Source organism: Marmota monax, unplaced genomic scaffold (assembly GCF_021218885.2).
Source record: "Marmota monax isolate L192 unplaced genomic scaffold, Marmota_monax_Labrador192_F-V1.1 WCK01_AAM20220418_F8-fsc00030, whole genome shotgun sequence".
In the NCBI taxonomy this organism is placed as follows: domain Eukaryota; kingdom Metazoa; phylum Chordata; class Mammalia; order Rodentia; family Sciuridae; genus Marmota; species Marmota monax.
In genome coordinates this window covers 8,803,862-8,826,244 of record NW_026691988.1, presented here as the reverse complement: position 1 = coordinate 8,826,244, position 22,383 = coordinate 8,803,862, and the positions used below count along the sequence as shown (strand labels likewise).

The following is a 22,383-nucleotide window of genomic DNA, read 5'->3' as shown; positions in this document are numbered from 1 at the left end:
CCAGAAGACAAGGCACACCAACCAGGTAGAAAGTAACATAAGATATGCTGCTCATTTCTTCTTTAAAAGCACAAGTTACCTTATAAGCAATGACAGCTTTAGCTGGGGGAGATAAGGATCTGGATTGCAGAAGTTTGACACGGCATGAAGGTGTGCGTAACACACCTGGTGTTACACACAAACCGTCCCATGCAGCTCTGGTTACAGAACGTGTGGGTCACAGCTGTCCCAAGTAACTCTGGAATTTGTTATATGACACTGGTGATAGCTGTGTCCACTGGTCTCTGAAAAAACCCCTAACAAGCTCTGTTCCCAAACTGGTCATAGTTGAGGCTTTCTCTGCAATGGCCCCAGTTTCCCACAAAGCCCCAGAGTCACAAGCCCCCAGTATCTACTTTGCTCTCCTAAGGTGCTGGATCATGGGATTGGGGATAGCAGAGAGGGTCCACCCATGGGAAAACTCCTCTTCTGCTCCTTTCTTTGTCCTCTCCTTTCTCTACAGACTGCCCCTCTCCATCAGCAGCAGTCACCCTGACCTTGAGCTCTTCTACACCTTCCCCTTCCCTTCCCAAAGCTCTGGTCTTGGCTAATCTTTGTGATGGAGGTTGGGGTGAGGTGACTTTCAAGCCACTCTCTTAAACGGTGTCTTTCACTTAAGAAGAAGAAAGTGAAAGAGGAAAATTGAATAGAGTAACATCCCTGACATAACTCTTTATCATCCACGTCTCCAGCCTCCACTAAAAAGAAGCTTCCAGAAAGCAGGACAGTGTCTGTCTTACTTGCTGCTGGGAACAGTACCTAGTTTATGGCAGGGCAACAAATATTTGTTAAATGGAAATGAATGAATGAGTGAGTAAGTAAGACCCAGCACCATGTATTCCACACTGAAGGGGCTATTCTATTAAGAACTTGAAAAATACCAATTGCCTACAAAGACAAAGAAGCCAGATGCATTTCCTCTTTTGACCTCAGAGCCTCTTTTAATAACAACAACAAAAAAAAATCTTCATGACTTTCTTGTGTTTGGAAGTATAATTTTAGTGCCTCTAAAAATGTGTGGTAGAAGAAAAATGGTAAGAAAAACAATATAGTGAATCATGGGCAAATAACAGATGACTTAATCCAGTCGGATTCGAAGGAGATATGAAACAGATCTGATGCAGTTCACAGTGACTGAGCTACATGCTGATTCACACTCATTTCTCAAGGGCATCTTGGTTTGACAGGTTTTATCCAGGTTGCTGGAACCCAGAGTATGGGAGTGGAAAAGGGAGCGGCATTAGTTTAGTGGGACCCAAGGCCACCAACAAGAGGGGACCAGTCATAATACAGCAGGAAGCCCTTTGGAAAGTCAAAGAGTGCAGGAAGGCCTGAGGCATCGGAGTTAGGTTAATTGGGGAGCTACCAAAAAAAGAAGAAAGAAAAAGATGGAAAGAATCAGTAAGACTCCACCTTGTGAACAACTGCCAAAGGCCCTAATAGCTGTAATCACGAAGCACATTATTCAAAATCAACTTATTGGCCCAATCCTGGTCCCTGTCAGTCTCTCTTCCTTGCAACTTGCAAAGTCCCTGCCCCTGCCCTCAGGATCTGCTAGCAAAGCTCCAACAAAAACAAGCTTCTACCAAATGTGACTTATAGCAAATTATCTTTTTTACTAATTTTTTTTTCAGTACTGGAAATCAAACCCAACGTCTGGTGTATGGTTTATTTTTGTTGTTGCTGTTGTTGTTTGGCTGGTTGGGGTTTTGTTTGTTTGTCTATTTTTTTGTTTTGTTTTGTTTTGTTTGTTTTTTAACACAAGGTCTCACTAAATTCCCCAGGCTAGCCTTGAACTTGCCATCCTCCTGCCTCAGATTCCCCAGTTGCTGGGACTACAGGCTACAGGGGTGCAACACTGCACCCAGCTTGAAGTGATTCTCATGCTTTCATTTTATTTAAAATGTTTTGCTAATGCAATGTAACAAAAAAAAATTGCTTCAAGGAAACAGCCTGAAAAAAAGGATGGTCCGCCTGCTTGTGTTAATTTCCTCTTTTGTCCTGAGTTATCTTCTCATTGAAGGGAACATTGTTGCCAGACCAGTCGCACTTCGACCATGAGGCGAAAACATTGCTTTCTAGGTGTCCTGGTCAGTCTCCTCCTGACTGGTGGAGAAGGTAAGTGATTCATTTCTTCTTAATTGCCCAATCTCTGTCATCTGAATCTGATCAAAGGACAGTTAGAGATGACACTGATATTTTTCTGGGTTTTGTAAAGATTTTGGCTTTTTTAAGTCACTAAATGGTCAGAGCAGACACGGGGTGATCTTCTATGTACAGCATGAGTAACTCTATAGGTACCTAAGGAGTGTCTATTAAAAGGAGGCACTGTTGCAGGCACAAGGAACTTCATTTGGAACAAATGTGCATGCATCTGTCTCTCTCTCTCTCTCTTTAAAATTTCTTTTGCCTTGAAGGGACACTGTTGCTTAGTGATGATGAGAGCAGGCCTCCTAAGCCAGAATGTCAGAGTCTGGATTTCAATTCTGCCATTTACTACCTGTGCCTCAATTTTCCCCTCAGTAGAATGAGGATTGAAGGTCATTGTGAAGATCAATGAGTTAATATATGTGCCACTTTCCATACAGTAGTGCCTGGCACAGAATAGGGACCATAAGCAACTTGTGAGAATTCACTACTGATGTTAACAGAGAACCCTCCAAGAGTTATTACCACAACATGCCTCAGAGCAAGGCCATTGGAATCCCAGGTCAACACATGGTATCTCTCAGTGTAAGGGGCTTAAGAAAATTCCCATGACGGTACAGTTGTCCAGGAATGATACATAAAAGTAATTCAGAGCTCTCTCTTCCAGAAATCTATGAATTAGCATATACTATTTCTCTGGTCCTTAGTAACAAGAACTCAGTTTCCAGGAATTCCAGGGCTACCAAAATGACCCTGGTTCTACATCTTGCTGGGCTTGCTTTAGACCTCAGTTTCCCCATCTGAAAAGGTTATAATAAAAATACCTATGTCATTTGGTGGCTGTGGGAATTAAATGACTTAACAAGTTTTGAGCACAGAGCCTGATTTTAGTTGATGGCTCATATGAATGCCAGTTCAATGTTCACTGAATGCCAGTCACAAGGAGGAGGTGGAGGGAGGAAGAAAGAGGCTCCTAGCAAGGTGAACATGTGGCCTTGGTGTGGAGCATTCATCCCAGTCATTATATCCCATCTCCATCTGGAAGGAATGAAGGGCCATAATCTTTCAATGAGATTTATTTCCCTTACAGCTTAGGGAGTAGGTGGAAGAATATCTCATACATTTTGATAGTCGAGCACGTCATTCTGAAACCTCACATTGGGCTTGAGAGTAGAGACCTTGCCTGGTATGCAGGAGGCCCTCAGTTCTATCCCCCAGAACTGAAAATTAAAAAGAAGAAAAGAAACTATATCATGAAACAAAATCATCACATTGAAGGGTCAAAAATGTTGATTTCTGGGCCACCTACACTTAGTGTGACTAGGGAACCCTGATGCAGATATTATAGTAAAAACTACTATTAATAACAATAGTGTTCAGAGTCATGTTCAGTGTTTTTCCTTCTTTTTATTAGGAATTCTGCCAGCCCGTGATTCTCTGAAGCCTCAGAAGGTACAGTTTCAGTCCCGAAATTTCCAGAACATTTTGCAATGGCAGCATGGGAAAGCACTTACTGGCAACAACAGTACCTATTTTGTGCAATACAAAATGTAAGTAAATTGAGCTTCTTCCCCTAGCAGAGAAGGCCACAGGGACAGCATGTTCTGGAATGCAATGGGGTGTTAGGATCTAAGCTTTCATCTGAGGGGCTTCAAGGGGGTTGAAAAGAAGCAGAGGTAGGGTGACTTATCTTCCCTGAAAGCTCTCTGGGAACTTGAAATGCATGATGACATGCAGTCATTAGGGGAGATGCTACAGCTTAGCAAACAGCACCAAGACTATGACTCCACAACGGTGCTTGGTACAGGGTGAGCTCTCAATAGACATTTGTCAGAGGAATGTTGAAAGTTACTTGTTTAGCACATGGCCAGTACTCCAGGGAAATGATTGATAGTTGAAATAATCCTGTGGTAAACATTAAGATGAGTGCATGATATGTTTTAATCTAAAAATCCATTTTAAGAGTGGGTTCACTATTTAGAAAATTCTTTTCAAACATTAATGACTCTTGTACACATGAACACATACTGGAACAAGCTGATGCATGCTCCTCTCCCTGTGATCTTTAAGGTAATCTTATAAGATCCTTGCCAACACTCAGAGATAATAAACTCCTTTCTTGGATCAAGATTTAGAAACAGACCATCTTGATTTGGAAATGGCAGGCTTTCCCACTCGTGTATTCCCTGTGGGTTTTTGAGGCTCTTCTTCCCTTGACACGGTTCGAGATGCTGGCTGAGCATGAGATAGAAGGTCATCACAATTTAGCTTTTACATTTTTTCATCAGAAATTCAGAAAATCAGATGTAGACATGAATCAAGGTAGCAATTCTTATTCCATAAATACATCTGTGTTTTCCAATATGGGATAAGTCCTAGAACAGATTTTTCCTATTAATTAATTCCAGAAAGAATATCCCCAGAAGTTTCTTGGTGTTTAATTGCTCCAGCTTTTCTCTAAGTACTTTGTATAGTAATTGTAAGATGTAAAAATCATTACAATAAAAGGTTCTCCACTACAAAAAAAATTACATCTGTGCATAATTGGGGATGTAATTCCAGCATATAGAAACTAGAAATTGGTACTCTTATTTATGTATTTATTTATTTTTACCATGAAGCTAATGGAGATTAAATTTCAAGTCCTCATGGAAGAATTTTTAGTCTGTGATTCTTTTTTCTTTAAGAGGGCTCCCAAGCTTATATAAATTTCAGAACTCAGAATACCTGGATCCATTCCTGACTCCATAGGAATTGTGCTATAAATAGAATTAATCTCTATTAATTAATTGTGCTATTTTCAGCAGCACAATGCAGATTTATAATTTGGAAAACTTTCACTTTTGTTGCATCCGATTTATGTGGGTCTACTGTTAATATCTGTGTCATTTGGGATGTGGCAAAAATGAGGTATTATATTAAAAAAGAGGTCTTGACACCTAACTTCAGCTACCAAACACAAGGTCTCATCAATAAACAACAATTTAAAAATATCAAATTGTGCTCCATATGTTGGTTCTGTTTTAATCCTACTGTAATGAGACTGCTGTTATTGTATAGATTAGGAAGAGAAAGAACAGCAATATTCCTCATTATATAGCTAGAAAGTTAAGATTCCAAGTCCTTCAACAAATATTTTGGGGAGGCTTCTCTCTGGCCTCCACTTCCTGCTTTGTTCCCCCACCATCATCCCTGGCTGAGATTTGTGACTGGTAAGGATGTAAAGCCTACCCATGCCCTGGCCTCAGGCTGAGCCAACCTGTTTGATTCTTGGCCTTACCACCCTTTTGTACAGGAGCCTCCGTCTCTCTTTCCAACCACTGCTCACAGGGCTCACCATGGAGCCCTCACTACTGTTTCCGTTCTATTGTCAATAAAGATATAAGCTATGTGCATTCAGTAAGCATCATCTAAGTGGCAGCAACTTCTCAGGCTCAGCTGTGTTACTCACTAGCAAGCTGATGAGAAGAGGAAGAAAAGCCACATACTTAAAACCTCAGAAGCATTACAGATGTGGAGGATGACTACTTAAAAATGGAAGTTTATCCATACATCAGAATACTGCTCAGTATTTATACACACACACTTACCTTAGTGATACAGAAGTTGTCAAGGTTGAATTCATCTTTCACCAAGCTAGCATTTAACAAGAATTTTAAAAACATTTTTTGTGGCTGGGGATGTGGCTCAGTGGTGGAGGGCTTGCCTAACATGTGTGGGGCACTGGGTTTGATCCTCAGCACCATATAAAAACCTTTATTTATTTATTTATTTTGATGTCCATCTACAACTAACAAATATTTTTTAAAAATTCTTAAAGATAGCTGTAAGTGTTCACAATGGTAATAATATTAGAGGGCAGGTTTCAAGCTTTCTAAAAAATTAATACACTGGAAAAAAAACAACCCTGGAGATTCCTTTAATGAAGAAAAGAAATGCAGATCTTGCTCTTTTCCTCTCTCCAGGTATGGCCAGAGACAATGGCAAAATAAAGAGGACTGCTGGGGGACTCCAGAACTCTTTTGTGACCTTACCAATGAAACCTCGAATCTGCAGGAACCTTACTACGCAAGGGTGAGGATGGCCTCTGCTGGGCACTACTCCGACTGGAGCTTGTCACCGCGCTTCTTTCCTTGGTGGGAAAGTGAGTTCTTCCCATGCACTTTTTTTGCCTTTGCTCTTTCTGCCTTTGAACAGCCTCCAGGGCTTGGCCAGGTACTACTAGGTGGAGGTCTACCCTGGTCTTATTTAATCGTGTTCTCTGAACAATCTAGGGATATCTTCTATTACTCTGATCCAACAGACCAGGAAACCAGGCTCAGTCCTTGCTCAAGTTTCCCAGTGTGGGTTACCAGAATCAGGATTCAAACCCTGTTGCCTCTGACTACAGAGCCTTCCCTCTCACACGTTGCCAGATTGATGCTTCTATTGAAAAAGTATTTTTAGAGAGCAGAGAAGAAGCCATATTGTCCAACACTTCCCCAAATACGAGAGTTAAGTTCCTGAAAATGCCTACAGGAGAAGAATTTTATTTTGAGGAAACAAAGATTTTTTAGACACCTCCCCAAAAGGAGAGACAAAAACGCTCTCTAGGAATACATTTCTGGGTGATTTTATTTCTCTTTTAGCTTAATCATAATCACAGAATAATATAGTATAGTCTAAGATGTAAAATATAAAATAAGCCATTACCAACAGACCTTGTATAAAATATTAGTGGAGAGGGAGGGAGAAAAACTAAAACTCTTAATGTACAGGTATTGTCTATGTAACAAACCAGGAAAGAAAATGCAGGCATTTAGCACAATTCTCACAGTTGCAAAGAGTCATGAAGCTGTAGTTAATATTTTCTTTTCACATTATTAACTCAATGTGCACTTTCTTTTTCACAATAAGGAGTTCTTTCAGTCTTTCTGGTGTTAGTTAACTGACATAATCTTACATTAGTTTTATCACCAAATATTAAAGCCCTGAGAGGCCCTCCAGAGGATGCCAGGCATGACCTGACCCCGTTGTGCTCAGAACAACTCTGTTTCCCTTGATCATCAGAATCAATCACTGTAGACAATGCAAGAACCTTATTTTCCTTATTATGGTCAAGAGGCAGCCTCTGCTTCCAGGTCTTGAAATTATTCTTGTTATAAACCACAAGAATTAAAGGTCAAGCCTACAGGAAACAAAAAGTTTATGGTTTGTTCACTATATGCCCCTCTCACTTCCACTTTTGTATCCTAGATCAGAAAGACATAGCACCTTATTTTGGTCACAGGCTTAGAGCTTATTTATATCAATTCAAATACCACCTTACAAGGTGTCTTTCAAACTGAGTTTTCAGGTGTCCATTTCAGCTTCCTGTAAAGTCAGGAATTTCTGAGTGGTGGAATATATGGTAAGGCCAAACATTACTGTGGGTACGAGACTTTGTTTCACTTCTTCCATATTAACGATTTCTTTGTCTTAAGCAATGTATCGTGGGGGAATCTGGTCATGAATAAGGTGTTCACTACGTCCATGGGCATGCTGTGGTAGAGAGGAATCTGCTGATAAAAAGCATTAAAGAAGTAAAGAAAAACTGAAATAAAGACCATTAAACTAGAAGTGTCTATTCCAATGCCTCTTATCCCCTTCCAGTGGGAAGAGACCAAAATAAACAAGTAAATAAAAGTCTGCCTGCAACCAGGTGGCAGATAACAGCCACCAGAGTGTGTCTCTGTTCAGCACTGGTCTTTACTAGGAAGCTGTATACTCAGCAGGGTCAGCACAACCTTTTTGAGAAGTTCATATTGTTGAGTTTATATACAGATGCTCTTCAACGGGTGGTAGAGCTACGTCCTGATAAACCCTCTGTACATTGAAAATATCATAAAACTGCATTTATTGCCCCTAACCTAACAATGGCCTATCAGTACAGCCCACCATGGAGTGCTAGTTTGTTTCCCCTCATGGTCACAGGGCTGAATGGGAAGCACAGCTCCTGGGCTGCATGGCATTTCACTAGCATGGAAAAGGAGAAAAATTCAACATTTGGAGAATAGGTTCTGATGAATTTGTATCACTTTCACCCCACTGGAAAGTAAAAAAAAAAAAAAAAATATGAGTCAAACCACTATAAACTAAGGACTGTACGGGCTCCACCCACTTCACACACCATCTTGTTCTTGAATCCGCAGAGTAGTAATGATGGCACTTGGGGGAAATAGGCTGTCACTATACCTTCCTAGGTATTTTAAAAAGTTTTATTGAGATTAAAATTCACATACCTTATAATTTACCCATATAATATATAAAATTCATTAGTTTTAATGTATTCACATATATGTATAATCATCAACCTATAGTGGATTTTAGGACACTTGTATCACCACCTCAAAAAAAAAAAAAAAAAAAACCATGGTCTCTAGCTATCACCTCTCTATCATCTCCCCAACACCCCAGCTCTAAGCTATAACTGATCTACATGCCAGCACTTTACAGCTTCCTGTTCTATGTGGAATCCTATGTAGTCTTTTGTGACTGACTTTTTTCAGTGAGCATCCAGTTTTCAAGGTTTATTTGTGATGTAGCATGCATCAATGCTTCATTCCCTGTAGGCCAAATGATACTACATCATGTGGATGTCCCACTATTTATGCACCCGCTCCTCAGTTGATGGACATTTGGTTTGTTTCTGCCTTTTGGCTGTTATGAATAATATGCTATAAACATTAATGAATGCAAGTTTTCATGTGGGAATATATTTTTGTTTCTTTTGGTTATATATGTAAGAATGGAATTGCTGGGTCTCGTGATAACACTATATTTAACCATTTGAGGATCTGGCAGACTGTCCCAGTTCTCATCCCATCAACAGTGTATGAAGTTTCCAATTCCTTCATGTCCTTAGCAATACTTACTATATGTCATTTTGATTATAGCCATCCTAGTGGGTATGAAAAAGTATCTCCTGTGATTTTAACCTGGTGATTTAGAATGTTGAGTAAATTTTCTTATACTTATTAGCCATTTATATATCTCCCTTGGAGAACCATGCATTCAGATCCTTCACCCAATTTTAATTTGATTATTTATCTTTTTATTTTTGTGTTATAAGAGCTCATTTTATATTCTGGATACCAGCCCTTGATTGGATATATGATTTTCAAATATTTTCTTTCATTCTGTAGGTTCTTTTCACTTCCCTGATGCTGTCATTTAAAATATAAAAGTTTTACTTTGATGAAATACAATTTAGCTTTTTTTTTTCTTGATCACTATGCTTTTGGTGTCATACTTGAGAATACTTTGCCATATCCAAGATCATTATGGTTTATCCTATATTTCCTTCTAAGCATTTTATAGTTTCACCTCTTACATCTAAGTCTTTGATTCATTTTGAGTTAGTTTTTTTTTAAAAAATATGGTGTGAGGTAAGGATTCAATGTCGTTTTTTAATATGGCTATTCTGTTGTCCCAGCATCATTTATTGAAAAGACTAGCATACCCCCTTGAATGATACCAGCAACCTTGTTGAAAATAAGTTGAAAAATGTTTATTTCCAGACTCAATTCCATTCCATTGATTTATAAATGTATCATTTTGCCAGAACCATGCTGTCCTGATTACTGTTGCTTTGTATTATGTTTTGAAATTGAAATGGTGAGCCCTCCTACCTTGTTCCCCCACCCTCAAGATTATTTTGGCTATAATGAGACCCTTGCAATTCCATAGTCATGTAGACCTTTTATTTAAATACTTCCTGTCAGTAGGTGCTTATTGTTTTTCTTTCATATGGACACCAAAATATTAACATTCTAGATCTTAATACTGATAAAAGAAAATTACTGAGATGTCCTAAATTTAATTATAAAGGTCCAGAGAATGGAAGGAAGGAGAAAAGAGGAAAAGTTAATCAATATCATATACTGAAAAGAACAACATTACATTCTTCAATGTATGTTAGAACCAATTCCCATCAAGACCAACCAGTCTCTTGGGCCACAGTGTCCTGTTACCTGTAGTCTTTCTGGACTATTCACACCAATAAATCTAGAAGCAACAATTACTTTTTCTTGTGGATTGCCCTCCCATCCCAAAGCTATCACCACTTCAAATAGTCCCACCCTTTTACCTATAACCAATGTAGGCTCAACTTAAACAGTACTTTCCTTTCCCCTAAATTTACAAAAATACCCATAGTTTTAGATCTAGCAGATATTTTCTACCTGCTACCTAAGCTTGCTACTAATAGTTGTAGGATTGACCCAGATCTTTTTTTCATTATGGTTTACCCTGTATTTTACTCTGCATCTATAATGACTCAGCAAATGCTTTTACTTCAGAGATCCCTTGGTGACATAGAGTTTTGGTTTAATAGCACTGAGGGGTCCATCCATATGCCTCTTCTAACCGGTGTGATGTCCAGTTAAATCCAAATTAATTGGGTCATGTCAAAAATGCTGAATGCAATAGAATTCAGAAAACATCTCTTTCTTTTGCTGTGTTGTTTGTTTTATTGTTTTGTGTATTTTGTTTTTCAACTCTCTAATTAGCAGACAGGAGAAACAGGAATTGAGCAAACCAATATGTGGTCTCTGGTACATGCTTTCTTAGGAGAACTTGAAATTCAAGCTCAAGGTACTCAACCAACAATTCTCTGGTTGAGGAAAAGGTGGTTGCATGAGGAAGCTGGTTTACACTAGCTGAGGGGAATTTCAGAGTGGTTGGATGACTAGGTGCAAGTCTAGAAATAGGTTCCAGTCAAATTACTCATCAAACAAAGCTTTCTCCAGTCTAATCAATTAGGCTACTCAGGTAGGAATAACAAAATACATTGGTTGAGATGAGGGGAGATTTTGGCACAATTTTGTTTAAATTTGAATTAGTGTTAAGAAAGGTTTAGTTTCTTTCTGTGTGACTACCCTCTAAAAAAAAAGAGAAAGAAAAGAAAAGAAAAAAGTTTTGGACATGGTTTTAAAAGTCTTTTTATGCCAGGGCCTAATAGGTAAAAGAATAAGAAATTCAGTCAGTTAAAACAGTTAAAATTGCAGCTTCTCTCAGGAAGCAATCTTGAGGAGCCCTGCCCACTTGGCTCTCCTCATCTTCCAACTTGGCCCTCTCCTCCCACAGCTCCTGAGTCTTTCTGAAAAACCTCTTTTAAGAAACATAATTTTCAGATCGTAGGGCAACATGTTTGCAGAGCCTGTGATACAAGATCATGAGTCACCTATATGCATTGGCTCACTGGAGACCTGTTTTTGACCTGCAGAATATTATCTGAAGTTTTGATTCCTGGTGTCTATCTGGAGACAAAACAAGATTTTTAAAAACCTTAAGTTAAAAATAGAATTTGATGCTCAGTATAATTTCAATATTATCTGAACCCAGAATTTATTGGATTAAAAATGCATATGGCTGGGGCTGGGATGGTGGCTCAGTGGTAGAGCGCTTGCCTAGCATGTGTGAGGCACTGGGTTTGAGTCTCAGCACCACATATAAACAAATAAATAAATAAAGATAAAAAAAATGCATTTGGACTTTTGGACTAGGTCTGATATGGTAATGAGGTAAACTACTGTCAGATTTGCGCCTTTGTTCATTCTGAAATTACTCCAGGCATTCTACTAAGGCATTTTACTAAGTTCCAGAGGAAATATGGCAAGCACAGCAGAACAGAGAAGTTCCTTTCTTTCTAGAGCTTTCTGTTTAATAGGAATGACAAATATTAATAAACTAATCATGCATCCATAAAACAATACTGTGGCAGATGGTACAAGGGAATGATGTACAGTGTCATGAAACTCCCTAGACAAGGAGGGACTTGGTCAGGGATATCAGGAAAAGCATCTCTGAGAAGTGACACTTGAGCTGATATCTAAAAACAAATACGGTTAATCAGACAAATGGTTGAGTAGAGCATTCCAGACAAATGGAGCAGTATTTATAAAGACCCTTTGGCAGGAGGAAGCAAAGCAAATATATATACATATATATATATTTATATATTTATAGCAAGTGTATATATGTATATAACAAAATATTTCATACTTATATGAATATATATTCATATAAATTTATATTTATATATAATATATTTACATGTCTTATATGAAATGTTTATTTTTTAAATTCTTTTTTAAAATTTTTTTATTCTAATTTGTTATGTATGACAACAGAATGCATTACAATTCATATTACACATATAGAGCACAATTTTTCATATCTCTGGTTGTACACAAAGTAGAGTCACACCATTTATGTCTTCATACATGTACTTAGGGTAATAATGTCCATCTCATTCCACCATCTTTCTTACTCCCATATCCCGTCCCTTCCCCTTCCTCCCCTTTTTGTCTAATCTACCCATGCTCCCTGCCCAAACCCCATTATGAATCAGCATCCTTATATCAGAGGAAACATTTGGCATTTGGTTTTTTGGGATTGGCTAACTTCTCTTAGCATTACATTCTCCAACTTCATCCATTTACCTGAAAATGCCATGATTTTATTCTCTTTTAATGCTGGGTAATATTCCATTGTGAGATATACCACAGTTTCTTTATCCATTCATCTATTGAAGGGCATCTATTTTGCTTCCACGGTTCAGCTGTTTTGAATTGAGCTGCTGTAAACCTTGACATGGCCAGATGACTATAGTATGCTGATTTAATTCCTTTGGGTATAAAACTAGGAGTGGGATACCTGGGTCAAATGGTGGTTCCATTCCCAGTTTCCAAAGGAATCTCCATACTGCTTTCCAGATTGGTTGCACCAGTTTGCAGTCCCACCATCAGTATATGAGTGTACCTTTTCCCCTACATCCTTGTCAACATTTATTGTTGTATGTATTCTTGATAGCTGTCATTCTGACTGGCATGAGATGAAATCTTAGAATAGTTTTGCATTTCCCTGATTGCTAGAGATGTTCAACATTTTTTTCATATATTTGTTGACTGATTGCATATCATATTCTGAAAAGTGTCTGTTCTGTTCCTTGGCCCATTTATTGATTGGGTTATTTGTTTTTTTGGAGGTAAGATTTTTAAGTTCTTTATATACCCTAGAAATAGTGCTCTATCTGATGTGCGTGTGGTAAAATTGCCCCCCAAATGTTGGCTCTCTATTCACCTCACAGGTTATTTCTTTTGCTGAAAAGAAGCTTTTTAGTTTGAATCTATCCCATTTATTGATTTTTAATTTTAATTCTTGCACTAAAGGAGTCTTATTAAGGAAGTTGGGGCTAATCTCACATGATGGAGATTAGGGCCACTTTTTCTTCTATTAGGCACAGAGTCTCTGGTTTAATTCCTAGGCCCTTGATCTATTTTGAGTTGAGTTTTGTGCTTGGTGAGAGATAGGAATTTAATTTCATTTTGTTGCAATGTGGATCTCCAGTTTTCCCAGCACCATTTGTTGAAGAGGCTATCTTTTCTCCAATGTATGTTTTTTGGCACCTTTGTCTAGTATAAGATAACCATAGTTATGTGGGTTTATGTCTCTGTGTCCTCTATTCTGTACCATTGGTTACAAGTCTATTTAATGCCAATACCATATTGTTTTTGTTACTATTGCTCTGTAGTATAGTTTGAGGCATGGCATAGTGATGCCGCCTACTTTACTCTTCTTGCTAAGGATTGCTTTAACTATTCTGGGTCTCTTATTTGTCCAGATGAATTTCATGACTTCTTTTTCTATTTCTATGAGGAATGTCATTGGTAATTTGATTGGAATTGCATTAAATCTGTATAGTGCTTTTGGTAGCATGGTCATTTTGAAAATATGTTTATGTTTGAATTTTTTTCATCACTTTAACAGTATATTTTGATAAATTATGATTTTTTTCATCATTTTAACAGTATATTTTAATAAACAGAAGTTCTTAGTGTAATCCAATTTATCATTAATTTCCTTTGCCATTAGTACTTTAGGGGCCCACCTCCCCCCAAAGAATAAAAATATTCTCCTATGTTAGCAAATATCACCAAACATTTTCTATAAAAGATCCAATAGGAAATACCTTAGGTTCTGTGGGCCACGTGTGTCTGTATTGCAACTACTCAGCTTTTCATTGTGGTGCAAAAGCAACCATAGACAGTTTGAGAATGAAAAGGTTTGGCTATGGTCCAATGAAACTTTATTTACCAAAACAAACAGGCCAAATTTGGCTTATAGGCTGTAGTTGCTGAGAATTATTGCTTTTATCCAACCAGACTTGATTTTGCAAATGAGTAGTTTAGAGAAACAAGATTTTCCCTCCAAATTGATCCAATCTCACTTATTAAAAAGACCAGTTACTCCATGGAACTGTACTATGGACATAAATCAAATCATATCCAGGTTGTGTTGTGTTGCCTTCACCAGGTTTCTGAATGCAATAGTGATCTGTCAGGATGCATAATGTGTTCACATGGAAAATTTCATTTTCTAAGTGGTTTGTCAAAATTTCTATTCTTTTTCCAGTGAAAATAGATCCTCCAGTTGTAAACATAACCCAAATAAATGGGTCTTCATGGGTGGTACTCCATGCTCCACATTTGCCATATAAAGAACAAAAAGGAAAAAATATATCAATAGAAAATTACTACAACCTACTATACCGAGTTTTTATAATTAAAAATTCACTGAAAAAGGTAAGATTGGATGAACAGATAAGTTTAATACTTTTTAATTTGTTCACATAACTAACACATTGACCATATTATTTTCCTGTCTTTTGCTACTCATTCCTCTATTTTTTCTTTTATTTTCTTGTTCTTTCTCACTTTAACCTTCATTGAGAAGGAATCAGTGCTAGGATTACCATTTGAATTTCTGTGTGTGCATGTGTGTACAAGTATGTTGTGTGTGTGTGTGTGTGTGTGTGTGTGTAAGTGCATGCTTATGTGCCCTTTCACTCAGCTTGTCTCCACTTGGTCTTCCTTGCACATCTAGAAACTAGTATTGACAATATTTCATTCCACTTGACAGCCACAGATGTTCTTTTTGTGGGTTTTATATGCTTTATTTACTTGAGTAGCTTTTTTATCACAGCACAATATATTTGTACCAATTTTACTATTAGAAAATCCATCATTTGATGCCTTTATTTGGATGTAGTGATGAACTGAATGTTTCTTTTGGTGGTGGTGGGGGGGTCCATCTAAGACAGGATTACTTTGATTGTAAGGAAGAAAAATCCTGTTCAAATTCACTGAAATGCAAAAGCAGAGGAGTTTTACTAGGAGATAACAAGCAATCTCATGGACAGCCAGAAACAGGAAACCATTCTTCTCACTTCATAGTTTAAATTCTTGAAAAAGAGACTCTGATATCCGAGCTAATCCATCAACAGGCCTCAGGGAAGTCTCGGGTAGAAGCTACTTGGCCACTGGACCAGTCCCTTTACCAAGTTGCAGCCCAGGACTCTGGGGAAAGAGGATGTGTCTAAGAAGGAACCCTACAACCCATCAACTAGGGTACCATGACAGCTAACTGAATTTAACACAGGTAGAGCTTATCATGACTCACTGGAAATCATTTATCTTATGATTTTTTTTCTTCCCCTTGTATATAGGAGCAACAAGTATATGAAGGGGCTAATGGTGTTGCTGAAATTGAAGCTCTCATGCCTCACTCTGGCTACTGTGTAGTGGCTGAAATATATCTGCCCCTGTTAGACAGAAGAAGTCAAAGAAGTAAAGAGAGGTGTGTGGGAACCCCATGACTGATTATGGAGTGCTCCGCAGTATGGAAATCAAAAGCTCTCTGAGGATGGGAAGGATCATGTTTAAGAATTTTTTGAAAGTCTTTTCCATGTTTTCTTTAAGCAATGTTCACTGTTACATTTCAGGCACTTATTTTGTTTTTCCATTGTTTCTTTCTTAATATTTCACTTGTGAACAAAATTTGACTGACACCCTTCAAAAATTAGAATTTAAAGAAGGTAAAGAATAAAGGGCTCTGTGAAATACAGAAACTTATTTCTGATTGTAACATCCTGAACAATGATCATCATTCTCCTAAAACAGCAAAACAAAATCTAAGAACCAAAGAATAGTAGGCATTCAATAAAAGTATTGAATGAACTTTTTCAAAATAGAATTACAGGCTGAGAGACAAACCTTAAGAATCATTTTTCACTCTGTTGAGTCAGTTAATTTGACATAGATATTCCAATTTAACATTTTTATACTCATGTTTATCTATGCATTTCTATTTGATATAATCATACTTTTCCTATATTTATTTTCTATTATGAAATATTTCTACTTAATGACCAAAATTTTGTTTTAAGTCCTATTCTGTATACATAAGAACAGTTTTTTGAAAAAAAAATACTCATGATCTCTGGATTAATATCTAGATTATTAACAATAACATCTAAACATCAAGAGAGGCCCACTCAATGTAATTTCCCCTAATTAACATGTAATTACATTAAGATTTTCTTTTTTGTTTTGGTTTGGTTTTAATAGTCTTCAAAGAATATATCTTTATTCCCAAAGTTAAGTGTAATATTTTTCAAAAAGAAAAAGAAAATTTACCTCCCCATTTGGACCACAATAACAGCTCAACCCTCCTGGCAAAGGGTGTCTTGCTGAAAACCCCTTCATCCTTGCTGGTGGAGGATCTTATGAATAAAGGTGTAATTGGGACTCACTGGAGTCCCTGGAGAGAACTTGGCTTGAATCTAAGGCATACAGATGGTGGTCATTTTGTTTGGGATACTTTTGGAGATTATAGGGATAATCAGAGTCCTCCAACCACACACCCCCCACACACACCTCTAAAGACCAGTGGCCTAAAGCTCAATAAAGTCATTTTCACTCGGGGCTAAGTTCTTATATATGTTTAAGGTTGTCTACCTTGTGAGGTGTGGATCAGAGAACACTTGAATAATTTCTCATAAAAAATTGCGCCAAATGTGATTGTAAAACAATATAACTAGTACTCCTGATTGTATACAATTAGTCACAATAATAAATGGATTTTCAATTATTCAGAAATGTATGGGGTGGGATAGAAGAAAAAGAGTTAGAGAATTGATTTCATTGCTTTTCCATATGCCCAGGAGCATAGACTTAGAGATTGAAAAAAAGAATTTTATGTTTTTGAATTGTGGATTTTATTTTTATATTTAGCTTATTATTTGGCTATTATTTTTGCCTTTTATCTTTCTTAGGGAGGGGAAAAAATAGGAGCAATGGGGTGGGTGTGGAGTAGGGATCATTTGTGGCCAACAGCATTTAAGAAGGCTGACTTTTGGGAAAAAAAAAATTATGGTTGCTTTGTGAAAGTTATCAAGTAGCATCAAATTTTATCTTAATTTTAATTGCTTTGCTTTTTTTCATACCTAAGCAGTTAAGCATAGTTAGGCAATTACAAAATACTCTGAAAAATAACAATTGTCTTCATCATGTTAGTAATGTATTGTGCTATTATTTCAATAAATCTTTTTTAAAAATTTGCTTGCATTTTTTCTATTTTTTTAAATTTTATTTGTTTTAATTAGTTATACATGACAGTAGAATGCATCTCTTCACTTTGATATATCAAACATAAATGGGGTATAATTTCTCATTTTTCTGATTGTACATGTTGCAGAATCACATCAGTCATACAGTCATATATGTACATAATGTAATAATGTCTGTTTCATTCTACCATCCTTCCTATTCCTGTATCTCCTCCCTTCCCTTCACTCTCCTCTGTCTAATAAAAAGTAACTCTATTCTTCCCCAATGCCCCCACCCCCTTATTGTGAATTAGCATCCACATATCAGAGAAAACATTTGTCCTTTGGTTTTGGCTTATTGGCTTATTTTGCTTAGCATGATATTCTCCAACTCCATCCATTTACTTGCAAATGCCATAATTTCATTCTTCTTTAAAGCTGAGTGATATTCCACTGTGCATTTGTACCACTTTTGGGGACTTTTTGTGTTTTTTTTTTAATTCGTTCATCTATTGAAGGGCACCTAGGTTGGTTCCATATTAATTGAGTTGATATAAACATTGACATGGCCATATGACTGTAGTATGCTGATTTAAACCTTTGGGTCTAAAACTAGGTGTGGAATAGCTGGGTCAAATGGTGGTTCCATTCCGAGTTTTCTGAGAAATCCCCATACTGCTTTCCACAGTGGTTGAACCAATTTGCGTTTCCACCAGTAATGTATGAGTGTGCCTTTTCCCCCACATCCTCACCAACATTTATTCTTGTCTGTGTTCTTGATAATTGCCATTCTTACTGGAGTGCAATGAAATCTTAGTAGTTTTGATTTGCATTTCTCTAATTGCTAGAGATGTTGAACATTTTCTCATATATTTGTTGATCAATTGTATTTCTTCTTCTGTGAAGTGTCTGTTCAGTTTCTTAGCCCAATTATTGATTGGATTATTTGTTTGCTTTGTTTTGTTTTTGTTTGTTTGTTTGTTTGTTTGTTTTGGTGTTAAATTTTCTGAGTTTTTTATATATCCTAGAGATTAATGCTTTATCTGAGGTGCATTTGGTAAAGATTTTCTCCCAATCTGTAGACTCTCTCTTCACTTTATTGTTTCTTTTGATGACAAGAAGTTTTTTAGTTTGTGCATTTGGTAAATATTTTCTCCAAATCTGTAGACTCTCTCTTCACATTATTGATTGTTTCTTTTGATAAGAAGAAGTTTTTTAGTTTGAATCCATCCAATTAATTGATTCTTGGTTTTATTCTTGCCCTTCGGGGTCATGTTAAGGAAGTCAGAAGCTAGCCAACATGGTGAAGATTTGGGCATACTTTTTCTTCTAGAATGGACAGGATCTCTGTTCTAGTGCCTAAGTCTTTGGTTCACTTTGTGTTTGATTCACTTTGAGTTTCATACAGGGTGAGAGATAGAGGTTTAATTTCATTTTGTTGCATGTGGCTTTCCATTTTCCCCAGCACCGTTTGTTGAATAGGCTATCTTTTCTCTAGTGAATATTTTTGGCACCTTTGACTAGTATGAGATAACTGTGTTTGTGTGGGTTTGTCTCTGTGTTTTATTCCTTACCATTTGTATATGTATCTATTTTGGTGCCAATACTATGTTGTTTTTGTACTGTAGCTCTGCAGTATAGTTTAAGGTCTGATATTGTGATACCTCCTGCTTCACTTTTCATGTTAAGGATTGCTTTAGCTATTCTGGGTCCCTTATTTTTCCAAATAAATTTCATGATCACCTTTTATATTTCTATAAAAAATGTCATTGGTATTTTAAAAGGAATTGCAGTCAATCTGTATAACAGTTTTGGTAGTATGGCCATTTTGACAATATTAATTCTGCCTATCCAGGAGCATAGGAGATCTTCCTATCTTCTAAGGTCTTCTTCAATTTCTTTCTTTAGTGTTCTATAGTTTTCATTGTAGAGGTCTTGTACCACTTCTGTTAGGTTAATTTCCAAGTTGTTTTTGGTTTTGGTTTTGTTTGAGGAAATTGTGAGTGGGGTAGTTTTCCTAATTTCTTTTTCAATGGATTCATCCCTGATATATAGGAATGTGTTTGATTCATGGGTATTGATTTTATATCCTGCTACTTTGCTGAATTCATTTATTAGTTCTAGAAGTTTACTGGTGAAATTTTTTGGATCTTCTAAGTATAAAATCATGTCATCAATAAATCATGTCATCAGATAGTTTGAGTTCTTCTTTACCTATTTGTATACCTTTAATTTCTTTCTTCTAATTGCTCTGGATAGAGTTTCAAGGACAATGTTAAATAAAAGTGGTGAAAGACAGCACCATTGTCTTTTCCAATTTTTAGAGGGAATGCTTTCAATTTTTCCTCCATTTATAATTATGCTGGCCTTCAGTTTAGCATATATAGCTTTTATGATGTTGAAGTATGTTCCTACTATCCCTAGTTTTTCTAGTGTTTTGAACATGAAGTGGTGCTGTATTTTGTCAAATGCTTTTTCTGAATCTGTTGAGATGATCATATAATACTTGTTTTTAAGTCTATCAATATGATGAATTATGCTTTTTTTGATTTCTGTATGTCGAACCAACCTTGCATCCCTGGGATGAACTCCACTTGATCATGGTGCATCATCTTTTTAATATATTTTTGTATGCAATTTTCCAGAATATTATTGAGAATTTTTGCATCTATGTTCATCAGGGATATTGGTCTGAAGTTTTCTTTCCTTGATGTTTTTGTCTGGTTTTGGTATCAGGATGATTTTAGCCTCATAGGATGAGTTTGGAAGGGTTCCCTCCTTTTCTATTTCATGGAATACTTTGAGGAGTATTGATGTTAATTGTTCTTTAAATATCTTGTAGAACTTGGCTGAGATTCCGTCTGGTCTTGTGCTTTTCTTGAATGGTAAGCTTTTGATAGCATTTTCTATTTTTAAGTTGAAATTTATCTGTTTAAATCATATATGACCTCCTCATTCAGTTTGAGTAGGTCATATGTCTCCAGAAGTTTGTCAATATCTTCAATATTTTCTATTTTATTGGAGTATAAATTTTCAAAATAGTTTCTAATTATCTTCTGTATTTCAGAAGTGTTTGTTTTTCAACATGTATTTTAGTTATTTGAGTTTTCTCTTTTTATCTTCATTAGCATGGCTAGGGGTTTATCTATTCTATTTATTTTTTCAAAGAACCAACTTTTTGTTTCATCAATGTTTTCAATTATTTTTGTTTCAATTTAATTTATTTCAGCTCTGATTTTAATATTTTCTGTCTTCTACTGCTTTGGTGTTGATTCACTCTTCTTTTTCCAGGGCTTTGAGGTATAATGTTAGGTCATTTATTTATTGAATTTTTATTCTTTTAATGAATGAGCTCAATGCAATAAAGTTTCCTCTTAGTACTGCCTTCATAGTGTCCCAGAAATTTTGTATATTGTGTCAGTGTTCTCATTTACTCTAAGAATTTTAATTTTATCCTTGATTTCTTCTACTATCCATTCATCATTCAATAGTGTATTATTTTGTCTCCATTTTTTAGAGTAGTTTCTCTGTTTTATTTTTATTGTTGATTTCTAATTTCATTCCATTATTATATAATAGAATGCAGGTATAATCTCCGTTTGGGGGTTTGTTTGTTTGTTTGTTTGTATTTACCAAGATTTTCTTTGTGGCATAAGATATGGTCTATTTTAGGTAAGGAGCTGTGTACTGCCTAGAAGTAAGCATATTGTTGATGGATGAAATATTCTATAAATGTCTGTTAAGTATAAATTATTGATTGTATTATTTAGTTCTATATTTTCTTTATTTAGTTTTTGTTTGGAAGATCACCCAGTAGTGAGCGGTGTGTTAAAGTCATCTAGTATTATTGCATTATGATCTATTTGATTCTTGAAATTGAGAAGGGTTTGTTTGATATATATATTGATGCTCCATTTGGGGAGGAGAATAATATATACCGATAATAATATGTACTGATATTTATAATTGTTATGTCTTGCTGATACATAATCACCTTAAGTAGTATGAAATGTCCTTCTTTGTCCCTTCTGATTAAGTTTGGCTTGAAGTCCACTTTATCTGAAATGAGGATGGGTACTCCTGCTTATTTATGTAATCCATATAAATGATATATTTTTTCCCATCCTTTCACTTTCAGTCTGTGGATGTCTCTGCCTATGAGTTGAATCTCTTGGAGACAGCACATTTTTGTGCAATTTAATGCAATTTGCCAGTCTGTTTCTTTTGATTGATGTGTTTAGGACGTTAACATTTGAGGTTATTATTGAGATATGATTTTTATCCCCTGTCATTTTATTTCTTTTTTTAAAATTGACTTAGTTTCTCCTTTGGTTGACTATTCCTTTAGTGTAATTCCTCCCTTTGCTCCTTTTCACTTTTTTTTCACTTCATCCTCATGGATTATTTTGTTGAGACTGTTCTGTAGTGCAAGCTTTCTAGTTGTGAATTCTTTTAATCTTTTTTTTATCATGGAAGGTTTTTATTTCATCTTCCTGAAACTTAATTTTCCTGGACATAAAATTCTCGGTTGGCATCATTTTCTTTCAGAGCTTGAAATATATTATTCCAAAATCTTCTAGTTTTGAGGGTCTGGATTGAGAAATCAATTGAGATCTGATTGATTTCCCCCTGGTAATTTGTTTTGTTGTTGTTGTTGTTGTCTTTCCTCTCTCGCCCTTTAAGATTTTATCCTTATTCTATATTTTGCACATTATCATTATAATATGTCGTGGTGTGTGTCTGCTGTGATTTTGTGCATTTGGGGTCCTGTAAACCTCTTGTATTTG

General features: G+C 36.3%; 1 protein-coding gene across 1 annotated transcript; it reads left to right on the top strand.

Annotated features, from left to right (window-relative positions):
- The first annotated feature begins 1,655 nt into the window (after positions 1-1,655).
- On the top strand, positions 1,656-17,558 carry Il22ra2 (interleukin 22 receptor subunit alpha 2). Its single transcript, XM_046450202.2, has 5 exons — positions 1,656-2,157; positions 3,602-3,737; positions 6,153-6,331; positions 14,623-14,792; positions 15,716-17,558. Exons 1-5 carry the CDS (start codon positions 2,097-2,099, stop codon positions 15,863-15,865), a joined length of 696 nt encoding a protein of 231 aa, XP_046306158.1. The 5' UTR covers positions 1,656-2,096; the 3' UTR covers positions 15,866-17,558.
- The last annotated feature ends 4,825 nt before the right edge of the window (positions 17,559-22,383 follow it).

Coding starts and splice junctions, on each gene's coding strand:
- Il22ra2 (XM_046450202.2), top strand. CDS start 2,097: ATGAGGCGAAAACATTGCTTTCTAGGTGTCCTGGTCAGTCTCCTCCTG. Junction 2,158..3,601: donor CCTCCTGACTGGTGGAGAAG/GTAAGTGATTCA, acceptor TCTTTTTATTAG/GAATTCTGCCAGCCCGTGAT. Junction 3,738..6,152: donor TATTTTGTGCAATACAAAAT/GTAAGTAAATTG, acceptor TCCTCTCTCCAG/GTATGGCCAGAGACAATGGC.